The sequence below is a fragment of the Lutjanus erythropterus genome, chromosome 10 (assembly GCF_056507025.1).
Source record: "Lutjanus erythropterus isolate fLutEry1 chromosome 10, fLutEry1.hap2, whole genome shotgun sequence".
NCBI lineage: Eukaryota > Metazoa > Chordata > Actinopteri > Lutjaniformes > Lutjanidae > Lutjanus > Lutjanus erythropterus.
The window spans coordinates 30225116-30245206 of record NC_139326.1 but is presented as its reverse complement, the minus strand read 5'-3'; the positions used below and the strand labels follow the sequence as shown (position 1 = coordinate 30245206).

The following is a 20091-nucleotide window of genomic DNA, read 5'->3' as shown; positions in this document are numbered from 1 at the left end:
GCTGAGAATCTTTACTATCAAATTCAACCCACCATGTAGAACAGTTCAATAAAGGATACAAAGCCTAATTTTCTGAAAACAAAGCAGTACATTTTGTTTCATAGATAAGAGAAAAAAGTTTGACAAAAAATGATATGCAGTGAACAGTCCTGACAATTACTTTACATCACTGCTGTGGTTTCTTGTGCACTTATCACCTAAATAGTAATTTACTGTAGGCTCTGTTTTTCAGATTTGTTGTTGTGATGATTGTCTTCTCTGAGGTGTTTTTTTATTATTTATGTGAGTGATGCTCTGTAAGTTACAACATACTATAATTATGATAAATGTATTTTTCGATTTTTTCGAAATATCAAAAACCTTAGACCAGTGATACTCAACTAATGGGCCAATAGGGTGCCAGATGGCTCACTGACCGTTTTCAAATACATAATGAAAATAATTGATTCATTCTGAGATTTTTTTTTTTTGTTTATCCCAATTAGTTGAAGAAACGTGTCATAATTAGTGTATGAATTCCTCAGTTATGACCAAAAACATGTTGTGTTCTCACAGTGACCAAATCCTAATAAGTTCATCCTTCAGTCCAAGTGGGCATTTGTGCCAAATTTGACCAAATTCCGTCAAGGCGTTCTTGAGATATTGCGTTCAAAGGAATGGGATGGGCGGACATTTGGACAACCCAAAAATATAGTGCCTCCAATCAAAAAAACCTCCTAATGGCTTTGTGAGCTGTATACACATAATTCTAAATCCTGCACTGTGACATAGGAGGATATACAGGAAGTATGCATTACACACACACACACACACACACACAGTCATATTTCCCCCGGGCTTTGAAGATTAAATGAGTCTTCAACACATAGTTAAATTAGCACAGCTGGAGGGAGAATGTCAGCAGGATGCTATGTATGCATGTTCTGTATCCATAAAAAAGGAAACTGGGCCTCATTCTGCTCCCTATAAGCTGCCTCTGACTGCATTCATCTCTTTATCCCACACTGTCAAAGCCACTTCAAATAGGGACTCGAGATTTACACACCAACTCTTGTCTTAATGAGCAGGGGAGATAAGTGTTTGTCTGGCAGAAGTGCACAAATGTTGGCCCTACGTATGCCGCCATCAAAGAGGAGTACAAATAACTAATTGACCATGTCACCCTCTTCGATGTGCAGCTCTATTGGTGGGAACACTGGGAGCTTAGACCGGAGCTGCGTGAATCTTATTTTTTTAATATCAGACGTAGCAAGAAAAAAAATCATAAAATTGATTCCTGTGTTTTATTTCTTCGGAACGTCTACGCCACAAGCATTCGGAGATTGCTGCAAAGGCTTTACACACTCCCAGAATGTCTGGGTTAACGGCTCATGGAGGAGCGAATGGGGTTGCGAGTGTGATGGAAGAAAGAACAGAAGGTGGAGGCTGGAGGAGAGGCCTTGCTTTAACAAGCTTATCTCACTCCCTAATTCAGTTTGGGCCATCAAAGTGTTGAGAGCCGGCGTCGCTAGGGGCGGTTGTATTTTTTGACCGCTACCTGTGACAGCAATTTCAGGTTCCCCTTCAAGCCTGCCTTTGTTTTGGTGGCAGACTTTGACTGCTTGGGTAGAACGAGATTACCTCAATGTTCTCCAACTGGAGCATAATCAAAGCCTCACAATGCGACGTGTCATGCCCCTCTAAATCAACCACGCAGCCCCTGCCACTGTTTCTTTCTGGCGCCCTTTATCCAGCAGGTTGTTGTGACATTATTGTCATTTAACAGAGCTGTTGTTTTAAAGGTATTCATATACATTACAGGAAAATATTCCACCCACAGCTGCCACAAACAGAAATGAGCAGTACTTCACACGGAAATGGAAACAGAGGCTTCGAGGGAAAGTTTGGATTGTTTGATGTAGGCTTGTATGAGGTACTTATCGATAGTCTGTGTATTTTCTACAGTAGAAGCCAGTCAGCACACCCCCAGTTAGGAGAAGGAGAGAGGGGCACCGGCACAGAAGCTAAGCAATGAACTGCTGTGAACAGAGTCAGCAACAAAAGGGAATTTAGGCGCTTAAAAAAGGACCACATTAAAAAAAATCAATATCAGTTTGAGTGTACATTGCATTTAGAATATTTTCACCCCCTTACTTTGCTGCCAGGCAGTCTTTTCTGATGGGAAACTGCTCTCTACGAGCCAACCAATCACAGGAGTTGCTGGTCTACCACTGTCCTGATTACTTAGTTAGTTTGTGTTGTTGTGTGACTTCTGTGAATCTGACTTAACTTTTTAAAACACCAAAGTCACTCAAATAAACAAACTAACAGAAATAAGTAGCGGATAGGTAGATCAGCAACTCACATAACAGTAATTTCCCATCAAGCAAATTGGCGAAAATATTATAAATATAGTGTACACTTGAACTAATATTGATTTTTTTTTCTTCTTTTTTTGTGTTTTTTTTTTTTTTTTTGCTTAGTTTCGATAGTGACTGTCCTTTCTGGTTCTCCAAACTGGGGTCATCCTGACCAGCATCCACTTCAAATAATCTGAACTATCCCTTTAAGGATAATCTTCATGAATTGTGTATTAGCAACAAATGAGGCATGCATGTGTACTGTGCAGCATCTACATAATTGCTTACCTGTACCACAGTTTTGTTAAGAGTGGAATTATGTCTTCACGCAAACTTCAGTGGCTTTGTGTCCTACTTTTATTAGCTTAACATCTCCCAAATGGAGACCTGAGAGTTTATCCACTTGGATGCCTTTTAGAAAGCCAAGAGTTGGGCTTTGTAGGCGCTAAGGCATGGCTTTGTCTACATGTGTGTCAGGACCCGCAGGTCTATTCCTGCTTATGTTTCACAGCATGGGGTTTGCATTTAAGAGGGCCCCTCTAATACCCAGGGAGCAGGCCTCAATCTGAAAGTATCTCGGTGGAAAGAGGAGTGTTGTACTGTAACCCATAAGAGATGAACCCTCTGAGTGAGCTTTTCACGACACTGCTCAGATAAAAAATGTTTCCGGGTTTCTAACATATTGCAGGCAATAAAAGTGCTTTGCAATGTGCTGAGATGTACATTGGTGCTCTGCAATACGTCAGGACCAGGAGTTGGAATGAAACTGAGCCATAACTCATGCGTAACTTCAGTTTGTTCACTTATTTGTTTAATCTACGCAGGGCCCTATTTTGTTTTGTTGGAGCCGTGTGACTCAGTGTATGTTGGCCTATGACCAGGCCAATTAGTGTGATGTATGGTTGCCTCCATGTTGTGTCTATTCAGCAGAAGAAATAAATCTGCATGCTCATGTTTCTCTCTCTTGCTCTCATTGTGCTTCTAAATTTTGCCACTATCTTCCCATGTGACAGCAGAATGCCAAGTTGCACCTTGTTTTTCCTCCTGTGCTGGGTGTGAATTGATGCTACGCAGATGAATCAGAATTGGCTTTATTGGCCAAGTATGAGTGCATATATATTTATTTTTTGAGAACTGGGACAAATCATGTCCTAATAAAAAGCAAACAAACCAAAAATAAAAAACATTACTACTAACACTCCAATTCTGTTTTTTGTTGAAAATATATTCTGTAAGGATTTCTTTGTATGAAATATATGTAATTTATAGAAGGTTTGTGGTTTAATGTAACTTTTTTTTTTATGTCTAAACTTGCCCTGTGCCGGAAAACACTCTTGTCCCAGACAAGAATTCACAGCTTCAAACAATTCAAAACTGTGTTCAGACCTTCAAAATCTCAATCTAACAATGATTAAAAAAGTGATATAATAATCATCTTTATTTTAAAATATATATCTTTATGAAACTGTTGGCCTTTTAAAGCAGGAATACTTCTCAAACATTGGTAAATTTTAATTTTCTGACAAATTCATTAAAGAACATCATCATCAGATGCATCTCAACCATAACAAGTCAACTTGATAGCCCTTATGAATCAAAGCTAAATATGAATTATGGTCTACAAGTGTGTACTTTGATTGGCATGAAGAGGACTCTTAGTAAGTTTAAAGAATAAAATGGCAACTATGCTGGGAAATGAAAAAAAAATCACATTTTGTCAACTCCGTAACACGTCAGCTCCATCAGATATTCAGTCTCATGGAGCTGACATCTGTGCTGACAGATGTGTAATCACTCTCAATTCTCCTGAATAATTGAACATGTGGAATTATTATTAGTTTTTTTTTTTTTTTAGTTTAATGAAAAATAAATAAATAAGTCAGTGCCCCACTTGGGCAGCCTAGTCAAGACTGGACACGTCCCTGTGTGTGACATCAACCCCGTCAGTTAGCTGTCAGTTTTTTTTGAACATATATGCATTAAATATACATTCAAAGTGATTTATAAAATGAGTTAAAAAATAAAAATAATTCAAGGTATACCAAATTACATTATCAACAAAAAGTGTACAACATTATAATGGTATTTATTTCTTAATTAAAGATTTATAACATTTTAATTATACAGCTATTTAAAGAATCCCGTATTTAATGTGACAAAAAAACATAAAATATTTTCTATGCATTTTTATATTATGATAAATAAATTAAGTCCTCAGCCGCAAAAATATCAAACATTAAACCACTCGGAGGTTGGTCCATTACAAGGTTTAATAGCAAAGAGTTGGATTTTTTAAAATGTAGTTTTGCAGCAGATTTGAAAAGTAAAAATCAAACTTCCCTAAAAGTACAGTTTTGTCCCAGTTCTCAAGAATAAAATTTGACTCGTGTGATAAGTGAGACAGCTTCACAGTGACATTTAGAAAGGGAAATGCACAAGGCCGCGCTGTCAGTTATTTAGCTCTCTTGACATTAGTATGAAACAACGTGCTCTTTTAAAGAAAAGCAATCATGTGGGAAGTTTCACACATTACTTCAATTTTTGATATTTAGAAGTATAAAGGTTTTTTTGTTGGAAACAAAACAATAATAGTCATTTAGCTTAATGTGCTACAGAGATGTAAAGGTATTTCTGCACTGTTTCCATTATGTGGACTGAACTTTTAACATTACACACCACCCGCTGCTTTTCGCTTATAAAAGACCAGTGGGAGTGACTTATTTTGTAATACTACCCGTGATGATCTATTATAATACGAGCTGTATTTTTGCACTGCACTGCACTGACCATCTTAGCAGCAACATTAACAACGCCTTCCTCTTAACTTCTACTTTAGATTGTTCACATACATTATTCATTTGACATAATTAACGTGGTGGAAAACTCTTACTTAGAAAAAAGCATAGCCTGTTTTAGTCATAATGAAGCAGAGTGAAGCAGGTACAGTAAATGTGATGGAGCTATAAAGCTTATTCATGCTGTCATGCATGGAGTTCAATTTAACTACGTTATGAATCTCAACCTGACAGTGTTGTGTACTTTTCCAAATAATGAAGCATAATTGAGCCCTAAAATGTCAATAAAAGTACGTTTATGTTTACTTCCTAGCACCCTCGCGCTGTAAATTGTTTGCAACAAATGAGAGCTATTAAAAATTAACCAAAATGGAGCAGTCAGGGTCTCAGAAGCTGCTGCGCCGTGCAATTTCTGTTCTGCTGAGGCGAGGTTGTGGACTTAGCCTTGTTGTTCAATATTCTGTGAATAATTTAAACTGACTTTTTGCGCCCAGTGTCTTTTTACAGTAAATCCTCGGATGACATCAATAGGGGGAAAAAAAAAAAAAGATGCTGACAAGATTGTGAAAATGAAGCATCCCTGACACTTCTCACATGCTAAGTTTCATGAGAAACTAATTAATTCTTCTGTCACTCTCCCCCTTTTCTTCCGTTTCATCCCTCTTTTAGGTGGACTTGCTCATGCCCACCAAGGTCACAGGTGTCATCACCCAGGGAGCGAAAGACTTTGGCCACGTCCAGTTTGTTGGCTCATACAAAGTGGCCTACAGTAACGATGGAGAGCGGTGGAATGTATATCAAGACGAGAAACAGGGGAAGGACAAGGTAAGCAGCTTTAACAGCCGATAATAACCATCATCGGACACAAGTCACACAGGTTTAAAGTAATAGGTAAGGTAATATTTGCCACTTAAAAAAGGTTCTCCTAAAAATATCAATATCAGTTTAAGTGTGTGCTATTTCATATGCATTCTTTTATGGAGTTCAGTTGGCTTGGAAACACCAATATTTGGCTTATGGTGGTCTCCCATCAGAAAAGGATGTCTGATGGAAATAAAGTGGCCTTTTGTTGTTGTTGACCCTGTGCACAGCAGTACATTGCTTAGTTTCTGTGCTGGTCTGCTATAGATAAGTATTTCACACAACACCCCACTTCAGACAGTTCAAACTATCCTTTTTAGACACATCTACCAACATATTAACATAGTTTTCAGTTCAATCAAATAAAACACATCTGTATTGTCATGTACACAAGTGGAAAAAATGATTGCAAAGATGCGAATGAAAATATTGTGGTAATGCATGTCTGTGGGAACAGTGACTACTGACATTTTGAATTATATATCACATCACACAAGAAAGGAGCGTTCTAGGTAGAGAGAAACTGAAAAATGCACAGGAAGAACAGAAACCTGACGCAGACAACATACAAAGCAGCACATGTCAAAAAGTATTAAGAGTGAAACTGTCCATTTCAGGACCTGTCTGTTCCTCCTTTCCACTTCACTTTAGCATCTTCTTATCTGTGGCTCAAACTGAGCTTGCCTGGTTTGTCCTGCTGCCTCCCTCTGGTTTGGGATCAGATAAAACCATGCTGTCAACCTGGTCTGGCCAGTACTATGCTGAAAATCTTGTTTACGGCCCTTCAGCAGAGTACACGTCCGTTCCAATCACCCACGACAGGAAAGACAGTGCAGGGCTGTTGCAGCCTCTCTGCTGATATCAGGAGAGCTGCAGGCGCAGGGTTACAGCTAAACCTGAAGCCCCTTGTCTTTCAGATACCAGTGGAAAGAGAGGTAGTGTTTACTTTTCTCTCTGGCTGTGTTATTGAAAGATAAGCCCGAACTTCATCTGCTTATTCATGTACAGGTGATGTGTTGACTATGGAAAATTAAAAAAATGGAGATCTCGTAGAATCCAAACATGCATATTGCATAAAAAAGCAAATACTGTAGAGGTGCTTGAAATCACTCTGTGTACACTGAGTTTAGGATACATCTGCAGCACAATCTACTGTACAATCTCTTCTTTTCTAATCTGCAGTACAATCTGCAGCTACATCTTCAACATAATTTCAAAGTATTTAACACCATAAAGAATGCTTTAGAGTGTAATAATACTTTTTTAACTTGTGGAAGACATTTTCATGAATAAATAACAGTGAGTATGTTTAAAAGATTTCATGAAGCAAAACCCGATTGTTTGTATTTGTAAAAGCTGTTTCAAATGTACTACAAGGAGTTTTTAACTGGTTATGAAATAATAATATGTTGTTTAATTGAAGGTTTGCACAGATAATTCACATGTTAGAATCTTAATGTATTTCTAAGTTCTCGTAAAGCACCTTGAACTGCCTCGTGTCTGAATCATGCCTTTGCCTTTGCTTTAAAATATTAAGATTTAGAAAGAGTGTCTTCATGTTTTGGTGCAGCCTTTTTTGTGGCAGATGAGATTAAACACTCACACAAAACTAGTAAAAGTTATAAGTGAGAATGCAAATGCAAGTTTAGAGCCTTGTTTGCCATAGTATTTGATTAATAAATGAACATATATTGATTTAGATTATAAATCTTTCATATGTATAAAGAGTTGAAGTCCATCCCCATCTGGTGTCCTTCTTGGAACGTAGTCAAAAGCAAGAGACAAATAATTTTTTTGATCCTCTTTGAACTGTGCCATGAATTGTTGTCAGGTGAAAAAATCTCAGCAAAAGTACATTTTAAAATATTTGAAGCAGAAAGCCCTCTGACAGAAAGGTTTTCTTCCAGAAAGCCCTAACATTTCCCATATGTGCAGCACTTCATTCAAGATGGAAGTTTCACTGAGGTTTTTGAGTATCAGATGGAGCTATGAGATTTAGCCACAAGCTCTTTATAATACTTTTATCTGTAAAAATCACAGACAGATGTAAATGGTGACCAATAACATTTGATTTGTGAAAAAATGTATACACTCACTTGTGAATGTGAAAAGGATAATACCGTCTTAAGAACTAGGATGAGGGCTGTACAAGGTCATGACACATTTTTGGGTGTGTAGTCAACATTTTCAGTTTTATACTTCGAGAGCTGTGGCTTTATTGCCTGAAAAATGTCCTCTTTTTACTTGACAAACATCATATGTGTGAAATCCAGGACATAATTCAAACGTGAGCAAAAACACATTTGTCTCTGTGATCTTCTGTAAGTATTTCTTCCAAAACAAGGTCCCATGGTCGTCCACCGGAACCGGAGAGATTTCGCCTCTCTCTTCACACACATTCATTTATTCATGTTAATTTATTTCACATATTTAAAAATAATAATCCAATGTGAAAGCTTTTGTGAATAGTTTCCTAATGGCTTAAAATCCTTGAGTCTTTAATCTGCCGTCAAACTCGATTTCATAGTTCAACTGCAGTCCATGCCCTGCGGTGTGAGCGCATAAAAACATCAGCTATGATGTCTGGATTTCTCATAAAAACTGAGCCGTTTCTAAATGTGATGTGGTAACTTCCATTTCAAAATGAGATTTTCTTAAAGAAGGACTTCTGTTTTGTTTGGCTCAGTGTGATAGACTTAAAGCTCAGATGTGACAGCACCTTGTGAAGGGAAATAATACCCCTCAGTAGCTACATAATAATTTATGCCCTTATCCTTGTTGCAGGGCCAGTGCAGCCGCCAGCGCCCCCAGAAATATTTTCCCATTTCTGCAGGTCAGATTTCTTGCTGGAGGAGTTTATAATTTCAGCACCCATGATGATCTTTGGGTATAGACCAGTGCATGCTCAGTATGATTTTCAGTCAGGCAATTTCAATACTGAGTACTGGTTGACATCTGAAGGCCTGGCAAGCATCATCCAAGATAGAAAATAAAAAAAGAGAAAATCATTGGTGAAATTTCAAGAACCCATCACATTTATGCTTTATTTTAAAATCTCATTTCTCACTGGAGAGCAGCTCTTTCACCAAGCGAAACATGGATTTAAAAAAAATCTCCAGATAACTAGATAAAAGTCATTTTTATAACAATTTCTCAGCCTCACAGGAAATACATCTTAAGGGAGATGTAATGCAGACTGAATTACTTTTGCTATTAACACAGTGAGGGAATGTTGTTAATTAATGTAAATGGCAAGTCGCAAACATACTGTATCAGTAAAAAGTGAGATTTATTTTTTAATGTTTAAAACTATAATATATGACATTTCTTCATTAAAATGTCTAACGCTAGAGAAATGTTTCTAGCAACAGTTGAACCCAGAGAAATCCATAATGTATTAAAGGAAAGGATATATTTCCCACCAGCTGCTAGGTGCTATAACTTCCAGAGAAACATGGGCTACATCAGCTACGCTAGAGATTGAGGAAGCAGGTCTGCAAACGTGATCAAACAAAACAAGGAGGAAAACAACCACGATTCTATGCTACTTCAGCTGTCATCAGACTACATCTTTTATTATTTTAAATGTAGGAGAGACCCCTAGTTGCAAAACTTATTATTAACATATTAACATATTGTACATTTAACTGAAATTTCGGCCTTTCCCTAACTTTAACCAAAGTGCTTTGTGTGCCCATATTTAGGCCTGAAAAGTTTTCCACAATAGCGAAGATTCATATTGGAGGGTAGCGATAATGAACTATCGTGTAGCTCGTGACTGACAGCGTTTTGTGTACTCCAAAGGATGGGAGGCAGGTGAGATTTCTTGTATCAGTGGTCTTAGACGAGAAACTATTTCTGCAGTTTACACACGACACTGTTCTGATAGTTGTCCGTCCAGCTGTCCATTGTCTTCCACTTATCAGCAGTTGGGTCCTGGTGGCAGCAGGCCAACATGATGTCCCTGTGCTCTGTCACGCTCTCTAGCTCCTCCACCTCAGCTGGCTCCTTTCAACTACTCCAAGCCCCTCTGATAGTTGTACAACTTAAAAAAAAACTGCCATGTCGACCTCCTTTTTTGTCTGCCCTTATTTGTCACTGTTTCTGTTTTGTTCTCTTGTGTGACATCATGCGATCAGTTCAATGACTGGCTGTTTGTGTGTCACTTGTAGCTCGATCCATTGACGGATGTGCTTGGCTGTTTATGAGCTGAGGCAGATTCAGTACGTGCTTTCACAGTGGTTTGCATTTAATGCATTTAAGTGAAACTATCGAACATTTTATCAAACTACTTTCTCATTGCTATTGATGATGTGTCTATCGCTGATAGATATCTCTATTATTTTATCACCCAAGCCCACCTAAACCTACCCACAATGATGAAATTCCCTTACTTTAACCAAAGCGCTCTGACCCATGATGTCAAAGTCCTGCACTTTGTACACCTCCCACCCTCCCCACCCTCCTACCTACGAATCCAACACATTACATAAATGCATTGTTTCAAAGAGACATCTGTGAACATAACTCAGACAGGAATTCTGTAGTCATCCACAACATAATTATCATATATACATGTAATTTCTAGGAGACAGGGTTGCTATTTCTATAAAGCTATCTATCTATAGCCTCCCCTATGTTGTTTTTGCTGTACAATTCAGAGCAAAACGGAGGATAGGCAGTCAATCTGTGTGTGTGTGCGTGTGTGTGTGTGTGTGTGTGTGTGTGTGTGTGTGTGTGTGTGTGTGTGTGTGCGCGCTCTGTATTAGAGGGCAGGCGTGTTTAGCAAGGCTTCTGAGAATGTCAATCAGTTTGTCCCCAGACGGAGCCAAGGGGCTGTTCAGATGTATGATTCTTCAAGGTGTTTTCCCCCTTCAGTCAGCTGAAGCAGCCATTAATGCTAGAGGACACATTTGGCTGTTGGACTCCCGAGGCTCCTCCTGCCACACCACAATGCTTGACTTGGCAGGGATATACTGTGAGTGTGTGTATGTATGTGTGCATGTGTGTGTGTGTGTGTGTGTGTGTGTGTGTGTGTGTGTGTGTGTGTGTGTGTGTATGGGTGTCTGGTTCGGGCACAGTGGTAGAGGCTTGTAAGTATTCTTCTCAGCTCCCCCCTCCAGCTCCTGTGTGGCAGAGGCTGCAGGCAGTTAGATCTAGATTGAGAGAGGAGGCTCTGTCAGAATACAGATGTTGTCAAAGCAGGGCACAGTGGCACACACACACACACACACACACACACACACACACACACACACACACACACACACACACACACACACACACAACAGTATCCCTCTACAAAATCCGTGGAGTGCCTTGTTTGCCTTTTCTTTGCACACAAATCCCAAATACCTGTGTACTGCACTTGTAACTGAGACAAGTAACAACATAGTCTTTTGTTTAAACATAATTAAACTGGGATACATTCCATAATTATACACATCGGCTCAGCTGCGTTCCCACGTGCGCACACTTTCACTTACCACACCTGGGTCACTACCCTGCAGAGTCCAGCACCACTGGCTTTTTCCTGGGTGTCAATATTTACACAGTCATTTGATGGGGGCAATCAAGCACAAAAGTAATTGATTTATGTTTAATAGTGTTTCACTTAGGTGACACGGGGTTAATTAGCCATTAGAGTCTTCAATTCCCTCCAGGTCAGAGGGTAACCAAATGTTAGATAGCTGTGAATGCAATCATCTTAAGATGAAACACTAATAGTCATATTTTCTTTTTCTGCAGTCTTGGAAAATATTGACTGTGAGATTTAAAGCACTTCAGGATTAGAAAAACACATAACTAGATAACATACTGCTGTCCTCTTAGAAGAAGTAGTCTGATTGCATTTGAGTTGGATTGAGTGTAACTGCCTCTTCGAGGCCGCTCTTGACCTTTCAGTGAAGATGCAGCCGAGTGTTCCTGGTATCACCGTGGCTGGTTGAGGCAAAATGAGGGCAGAGAGCAAAGAGATGTGAGCGACCTGCTTGCTCGACCTGTGCAGAAGGTTTAACTAATAATATGGGAGCATGGGCAGTGTTGTATCTCTAGAGGCATACAAGGCCTCCTTTAGTAATGCATACCCAAGACTCTACCAGCCTGGAAAATCAATAGTAGCATTGTGGCTCCTGGGTCAGTCTGAAGTAACACACACAGACGAATGTGCCCTGTATGCTTGTGTCTCGATTCTTGGATAAAATAATTACACTTGGGGGTGTTGAAGTGAGACGATTTCAGTTGGCAGCGAGCACAAATACCGGTCAGCTCCACCAGTCGGCAGCCGGTGGCTCTTCCTCTATCTTACTGATTCTGCTGCTGTCTGGCAGGCTGGACTTCAGCTGCAGTGGCTGTATTTCATTTTCTCATTGCTGTATTGTGGCTCAAATAAAATCCATTCTTTCCTCCACTTAATAAAACCTCAATCTATTTACAGTAATTTGATTCTGGTTCCAGTATGTATGATTTAGGAGGATCTATTGTCCGAATAGGAAATATAATGTTCATAAGTACATCTTAATTAGTGTATAATAACCTAAAAATAAGAAAGAGTCTGTTCTGTTTCTGTAATAGCCCAGAATGGATAAACCAAACACTGATTCTACATAGATAGGACCTTTACTGTTTGTCACAAGTTTTATGGCCGCTGTAGGTTTTCTAAATGTGATCCACAGGCCAGTGGCAGCCCTCAGAAACCTTTTGTCCAGTGAATCAAAACGACATACAGTGTTTTTTATTCTCTGTCTGCCCCTGAATTATTTTGCACACCTAAATCTGTTTGCTGGAGTGTTCTGGATGATGATACTTTCATCACCTTGCTCATCCATTTGCTTTTTTCTTCGAAGCATTAGAGTATTTGTCCTTTTTTCGAAATTCCTTCTCATATCTTGTTCCAGACTGTTTATTTTGGAGACATTGCCTCTGCCACTGCCACTGTATAGTCTAGGAGAAATTCTTGTCATGTTTCAATCAGCTTCTGCTTTTATGGTCTTTCTGTCCTGCCTTTCATATTGTGTACTATCATGTCCCCTAGTTGTCACATTACAGTTGAGGCAACACTCCTGGAAGTGACATATTTCTCACTCTCACTGTTGCCTAAAATACAATAAAAAGTGAAAAGAACATGTCAACACAGTGTGGTTTAGAAACTGGCAGATTTTTGTGGTCTGTGTTGGCTTTCAAAGCGTACAGTATGTCCTTCACTGCAGGCTTATCATATTATTATTATGTGTGAGCAGTATGCAGTTGGGAAATGCTATGAACATGTAGTGAAACAGATGTGCACCTGCTGCTGCTCTATCAACCGTTTGTGCCATTTTAGCGCTGTGAAACACGAAGCCATACGGCTCGAATACACACTGCAGTTTCTACACTCGTAGGCATAAATTGTAATTGAAACAGGGGTTAAGGTTAGTTTTTTTTGTTGTTTGTTTTTAATAGTCAGTGTTCAGAAGCATGTTTTGAGTAGCATGGGAGCTGAAGAAACCTGAGGGGGGCTGGCTCATACCGTGAGTTTACCACTGATGAAAATGAAAAAAAAAGAAAAACGTTTTTCCTGAGAAAGTTTGACAAACATTGAATCATCTTGGTTTTAACAATTTATTACACAGACAGTAATGACTCTTTTTCTGTCATTCAGGATTTTCTGTGTTATAGATGTTTGTTTTATAATAGCGGCCTTAAAGGATAATGCTTTCTGGGCATGTATTTGTTTGAATATCATGGACACTGTGAGGACCTGGTATCACTGCACACCCTGCAGTGGAGCATCCAGCTCCTTTAGAGCGTCTATGCATTTGTTAGGCCTATATTTCTATACAAAGTGCAATACGTGCACATTCTGAGTCATATTATTTTATTATATTATTTTAATTTTATTATTTCCAAGTTAATTTTTTGCCAATCAATCAAAAAACACATATGCTAGGTTAATTCTCCGGTCAGTATCCCTGACAAAGGTGCTGGCTTAGAACAGGAGGTGGCTCCCGTGTGCTGTACAGTCGCTGTCCACTTCTTCTAATAGCAGGATGGCTTAAATGCAGAGAATGAATTTGACGGGATAATTGTATTAATTACAAGTTGAAGTTCAAGTATTGCAATATTAAAGTAATGTAATCTGATTTCTTTCCACCTTATCTATCACCAAATATGGTGAAACTGTCTTGCCTTCTTGTTTTCTGAGACTTCTGTTTTTACCCACACACCCACTGACACCAGCATTAGCACTTACAGACCCAGAATATTTTTCACTACTAGTATATTGACAGGTTAGCTAGCCAAGTGGACTTCTGTGTAGCTAACGTTAGTGGTTGGTCTTTGTATCTAATATTAGTGGTTGTATATAATTATTTAAATTAGCTATAGAGTTCTTGGAGGATGACAGTATTTTCACAGCTGAAGGCAGACCTCTCACTGTACTGTGATGTTGCTGCTCTTTTCTGATTTAAAGACAAAATAATGTTGAAATTTCCATCCAGTGAAGCATTTTTCTCACTGGAGGTCATGACAATGATGGTTCATTCTGATTTGGATATTGCACTCGGCCATATCACAATTTCAATAATTTTGTGATTAATCCTGCTAATAATGCCCATTTTTACTAAATGTAACTGTAATCTGATTACGTCTTTTTTTCTGTCACTCTGTCATTTTCATATTGGCATGAAATAGTAGGGTAAACACAAGTGTTATCAATTATACTAATTAAGGTCCCATTCCATTTAGTGTGGCAGAGCCTTTCCATTGAGCCAACATGCACAATAGCAGCACCCTGACTCTGTTTGACCTGAGTGGAGGGAACCTTGATGAATTAATTTCATGTTCAAATGGCTGCTGTGAAAAATATCTATTCAGTTTAGTTTAATCTAAAATACTTCACTTGTCGCTCAAGGAGCAACTCAGTGTAAACAAGCCTGCAAACAGAAGTATACATGGACAATTAATTTAGACTCAACAATCTAACAATATAACAATTTTAGAAAGACATAAACAAGGATTAATAGCAGAAACCAATTCATAGATGGCCAACAATATCCAGCTCTACAAAGACATATATTATGTCAAATAAATACAACAAATGTCAATGTCAAAATTTATCTCCACTAACAAGAACACAAATAGTCCTGATGAAAACAGATAATTCAAGGAAAAGTCATAAACATAAACCCCAGTTACCTCACTTACCTTTCATTTAGTCATCTAAAAGTCATGATGAGAGGTTGTGATTATCATTAGGATTTGGGGGCTTTGAAGTATTTACTTTCACTTAAAACCATATGTTGACATTGCTTCACATTGCAGAAAAGGGGTCAGGCAAAAGCAATATAAGAATATATAATAAACCATAAAATACAAGATAAGAAACCCAAATATTATAAGCTTTTATATTTTCTCATACGACTATAATGAGGATTTTATGTGCATAGAAAGGGGCAAAGGACATTTAGAGAAAGAGGAAATAATAACAGAGAGAGCAGAGTGCCATGTGATGTAGGGTTGTGTGCTTGTCTGCAGATGCAAACCTTATCTGTCTACAGTGTAAGCTCCGTGTACAATATAGATGAGGAAGACAGGAAGAGAATGGCTTTCACTGCAGGAGCGAAATGATGAAAAAGAATGTAGGATGAAAAGGTGGCCTGCATTTGTTTGTATTAGACATGTGAGAAAAGGAAAGTAATGAAAGTGTACACCTGTCACATGATTTCAGCTTTAGTCTGCAGGAAGAGGAGCTCAGGTAAACAACAGAATAAGGAATTACACAAAAGCAGTCATATTAATGGAAACATGTGCGAGGAAGAGCGGGCAGAGGTTTGATAACTTGTCACATCATTGCATATTGATTAGGGACAATTACGTCTTATATCTCCAGCTGCCACTGGATATCCAGTATTCTTGTGAGGCTATCTATTACATCTGTAAACCATATGTTTCATGCTACAGCCTCCATAGAATCTGAGCATTGCATCCTTACTGAGATCAGTACAATTATGTGCTTTACTGAGGTTGATTTTATTAACCCTTCGATACACAAAAGGCCTGACTGAGTTTTTATTTTCTATATCACTGCAATAAATTCACTCAGGATTCCAGATGTTCCTCAATTTAATTTAACTTGTCCTTGATGATCACAAATCCTTATTTTCATGAAACTGCTACACCGCACTTGGGTTAAGGGTCCAAACCAGTGGGCCAGGCTTAGTAATATCAGACTCTACCGTCCCCCATTTTTCTATTTAGCCTGCTGATTTTTTATTGGAATAAATCAGACAAATCACCCCACTAAGAATGGCCATGCACAGTTCTCTACAGTTATACTACAGACACACTGTGATTCAACAGTATTATTGGTTATCACTGATTTGTGCATGTTATGTGTTACAAAGTAGCAAATAAACACATATCAAATATTTAATGTTGGTTTTTCTAAAGGAGCCGTTCTCAATCTTTTCGAGTTGCAAACCCCAGAATAATCAGGTTGTTATTTGTGACCGTCTCCTTGTACCTGAGACTGTTCAGTGATTATTGTATAACACATGAAATCTACCAAACTCCATAATTTTGGGTGATCTGATTGACTTTAAATGCAACACTCACCAATGCATTAAATCATTGTAGACTCATGTTGTGCATCAGAAGGGGTTTGAATAACTTGTGCTTCAAAGGGTTAATGTTTTTAGAGTGATGACAGTGGTGAAAAAGTTTTTGGTTTCCAGGAGCACCAACATCAAGCTTTAATGTCCCCCCTCCAAAAAAATAAACCCATCCATTAGAGCATTTTAACATGATACTGTATTTTGAAAAGTGTAATATACTTGTGAAGAATAACACAATCACTAAACATGAGAATCAGTGGTGTTATGGGAATAATTTGAACACACTAGAGAGTCAAGTACACAGTGACAAGCTCAATGAAGAGTTAAGTATAATACAGCTGAGACAATGGATGGATATGCAATTAAAAAACAAAAGGAAGTGACATTCTCTGTGGTAGGAGCCACATTAAAAACAAAGTGGCTTCTTTTTTGAGCTTCTTATTCTATCTTAAGATAGTTAAAGTGTTTAGTTTATAATCACATATTTCATTTTGTTGGTTTTCCTTTATTTTTACCATCATGCACTTAATTAAACCATATTTTTCATTTCTGTCTGTAGTCGCTTAACTTGTTAACTTATGATGATGGATGAGATTGCAAGCTCACACTAAACAGATGCATGTCCCTTTAATTACACAAGACAGTGAATGTTATCTGTTCAATCTAATCCATATTATGTGTATAATCATGTTTACAGCCTGAAGATATAGTGACATGTGTCCCCACCCATTCTGAATCAGGATTAACTTGTCTAAAAAGCAAGAATATTCTGGTTGTCTGTAAAAATATGTTGTTTTTTTAATTAATCAGATTTCATTTAGTAAATAATTCACATTATACAGCCCCATTTATTCAACCACCTGAGTTCATCTGAGTTTGTTCACATAAGGATTCAAAGTGGCAGGCTCTCTTTTGCCTATCATTAGTCTGATGCTCAGAGGCATATCTATATTTAACAATTTTATATTTTTACTGCTTTGCTTGTGCAGTTATTTTCTCGTGTACTTAAGTTCACAAGTGTTGGATTGCAATGCATCCATTTCTTGTATCATTATAGTTAAATCAATCAGCTGACTGCATTGATCAGCCCTCCTTTCTTTTTTTCAAAATAAATAGTAAAGATAAAATGGAAAATCTCATATCATGATTATAGTGGCCAAACTTGTCACGGTTATCAGTATTATCATCATATTGTTAAAATGTCCAAACAATATTCAAAAGTAGTGGTTTGGTTGATTCTGGGCAGTATTAACTCTGAGTTTTTTCAAAATGGGGTAATCAAACAAGATTTTAATGAAAATTTAAATTTGAAACAGTAATACTACGTGTTATCATGGTTTCTTTAAAAATCATTTCATCCCATCCATTCAACAGTTTCCTGAGCGCATTATTTTGTCGCTGCATTGTCGGTCCTGCTAACAAAGGACACTTGGATTAAGCTGGCCCTCCTTCACATTTGCCCTTTTCAGTCTTGAGTTGCAGTGCAAGGATGTTTTTCATGGCTCAGTTTCTACTGTCAGTTTCTATTATCCTATTTGTAATTACATAGGAGGTTTGAATGAATGGTTTGTTCTGGAGCCTGACAGATATATCGAGCTGATATTGGACTATCACAGTCATATCAGTCTGTAAACTGTAAAATATCAGTAGTATCAAAATGGCTAAAAGGTTTGTATTTCTCTCCTTCAAAACCTGTGGTGCTTAATGGTAAAAGATGCAGGATTTGTCAGTTGCTCTTTGTAAACACACCATTCAAAGTTGTATTCACACTTCACAATCTGTGTTCACCATTATTGGCTGGGAGCTACACAACCAGTGTCCAAAGGCTGGCACCCAGAAATGTCCTCAAAACAGCAAAACAGTGAGAAAATAAGAAAATACAGGTCTCTGACCCTAGGAAGTGCTATAATGTGTTAATATTTTGTGCAACCACACAGAGTCTAAATTACTTTTCTCAACAATCCCTTATGTGATTTTTGGTGCGTGGCCATTGTGGGGTTTTTTTTTAGCACTTGTTATAATAACACATTCATGACCATGTTTTGACTGTCTGAATCCAAAGCAGCTCCTATGATTATTTGAAAGAGAATTAGCTGAAGCTCCACTCTGAAAAGGTCAACCTCTGTCTCCAGCACCTGCTCGGATTTGGCCTGCTGATTTTCCATTCCACACAGCAGCGAATCCCATCACGTCCCAATTACACCGGCATAATCATGTCTATTTAATTGAAATGATCATATCCTTCAATGAAACAGTCCCTGTACATACATTTCCTCCTAATATACTTCATTTCTACTGTCTATTAAGCACAAACCAGCGTAAAGCTTCTAATAGCAAACAATAGAGCACACAATTAACTTGTTTGTATCCATTCATTAGTTAACCCTTGAACTGTTGTTTCGGGGCCTATCTAAAGGCTCTGCATGTCTCTGAATTGTTAGAAGTGTGCTGCGCAAGACTAGAATTAGCTTGAAACAACAGCATTTACAGTACTTGAAGGATATGACAGTTTATGTGTGTTCATCCAGAATGTCTATTAGTCTGAAGCACAATATGTTATGAGTTTTACAGAGTCTATACAAGAGAAAAAGGGCTTTTTTTATAGCAGCATTTTTGGCAGCCACCAAAGCCTTCCTTCCTCTTATTGCCAAGGTGAAGAATAAAAAACAAAGTACAATGAAACTGACAGAAAACACGACCTGCAAGCATAAGGAGCATGTTAATAACACCATTCAGTAAGCAGGAGAAACAACAGTAGATGTCTGTCACTAATTGTGGAGGTGGGACATCCAGCTGCGCCGCTCTAACAACGTACAATTTTCCACAGGGGGAAACCGTTGATGTGCTCACCTGTGGCGCATGGAAAGAAAAGAAGCAAGAATAGGGCCGAGCTGAGAAAATGTACAACTGTTATTGGCAGTGTTTGAATTGGAGCTCTGATTGGCTGCACTTCATTCAGTACCTGCTCAGGCATGAGGCCTTCGAGGCAGAAGTCTGGAGAAATCAGGCGAGAAATGCAGCACGAATTTTCTCCACCTGCCTCTCAGTAAAGCTTTCAGATTTAGTTTCTGTGGTTTGTCACTGAAGATATTTTTCCACAACATGTTGACTTCTGAAGCATGTCATTATCTTAAAAGCCCTCAAATATTCCGGCACCATTAAAAGTGAAGGGATAGTTCAGACTATTTGAAGTGGGGATGCGTGAGGTATTTATCGATAGTTGGTGTATTACCAACAGTGGATGCTGTTGGGCGCACCCCCAGGTTGGAGAAGCAGAAAGTACCAGCTCAAAAATACATATTTTTCCCTCTTACCTGTAGTGCCTTTTATCCATCTAGATAGTTTTGGTGTGAGTTGCAGTATATTGGAGATACCGGCAGTGTCTGCCTTCTCTCCAATGTAATGGAACTAGATGGCACTCAGCTTGTGGTGCTCAAAGTGTCAAAAATACATTTGAAAAACTCAACAGCAACGTCTCTTTCCAGGGATCATGACCCAGTTACT

General features: G+C 38.4%; 1 protein-coding gene across 2 annotated transcripts in view; it reads left to right on the top strand.

Moving 5' to 3' along the window:
• Positions 1–20091, top strand: part of edil3a (EGF like and discoidin domains 3a) — a 165976-nt gene that overhangs the window by 144000 nt on the left and 1885 nt on the right. For both annotated transcript variants that reach the window (XM_084729008.1, XM_084729007.1), the window contains exon 9: positions 5804–5959. In XM_084729008.1, the coding sequence (XP_084585134.1) occupies positions 5804–5959 (156 nt within the window). The remainder of the gene's footprint in view (positions 1–5803; positions 5960–20091) is intronic.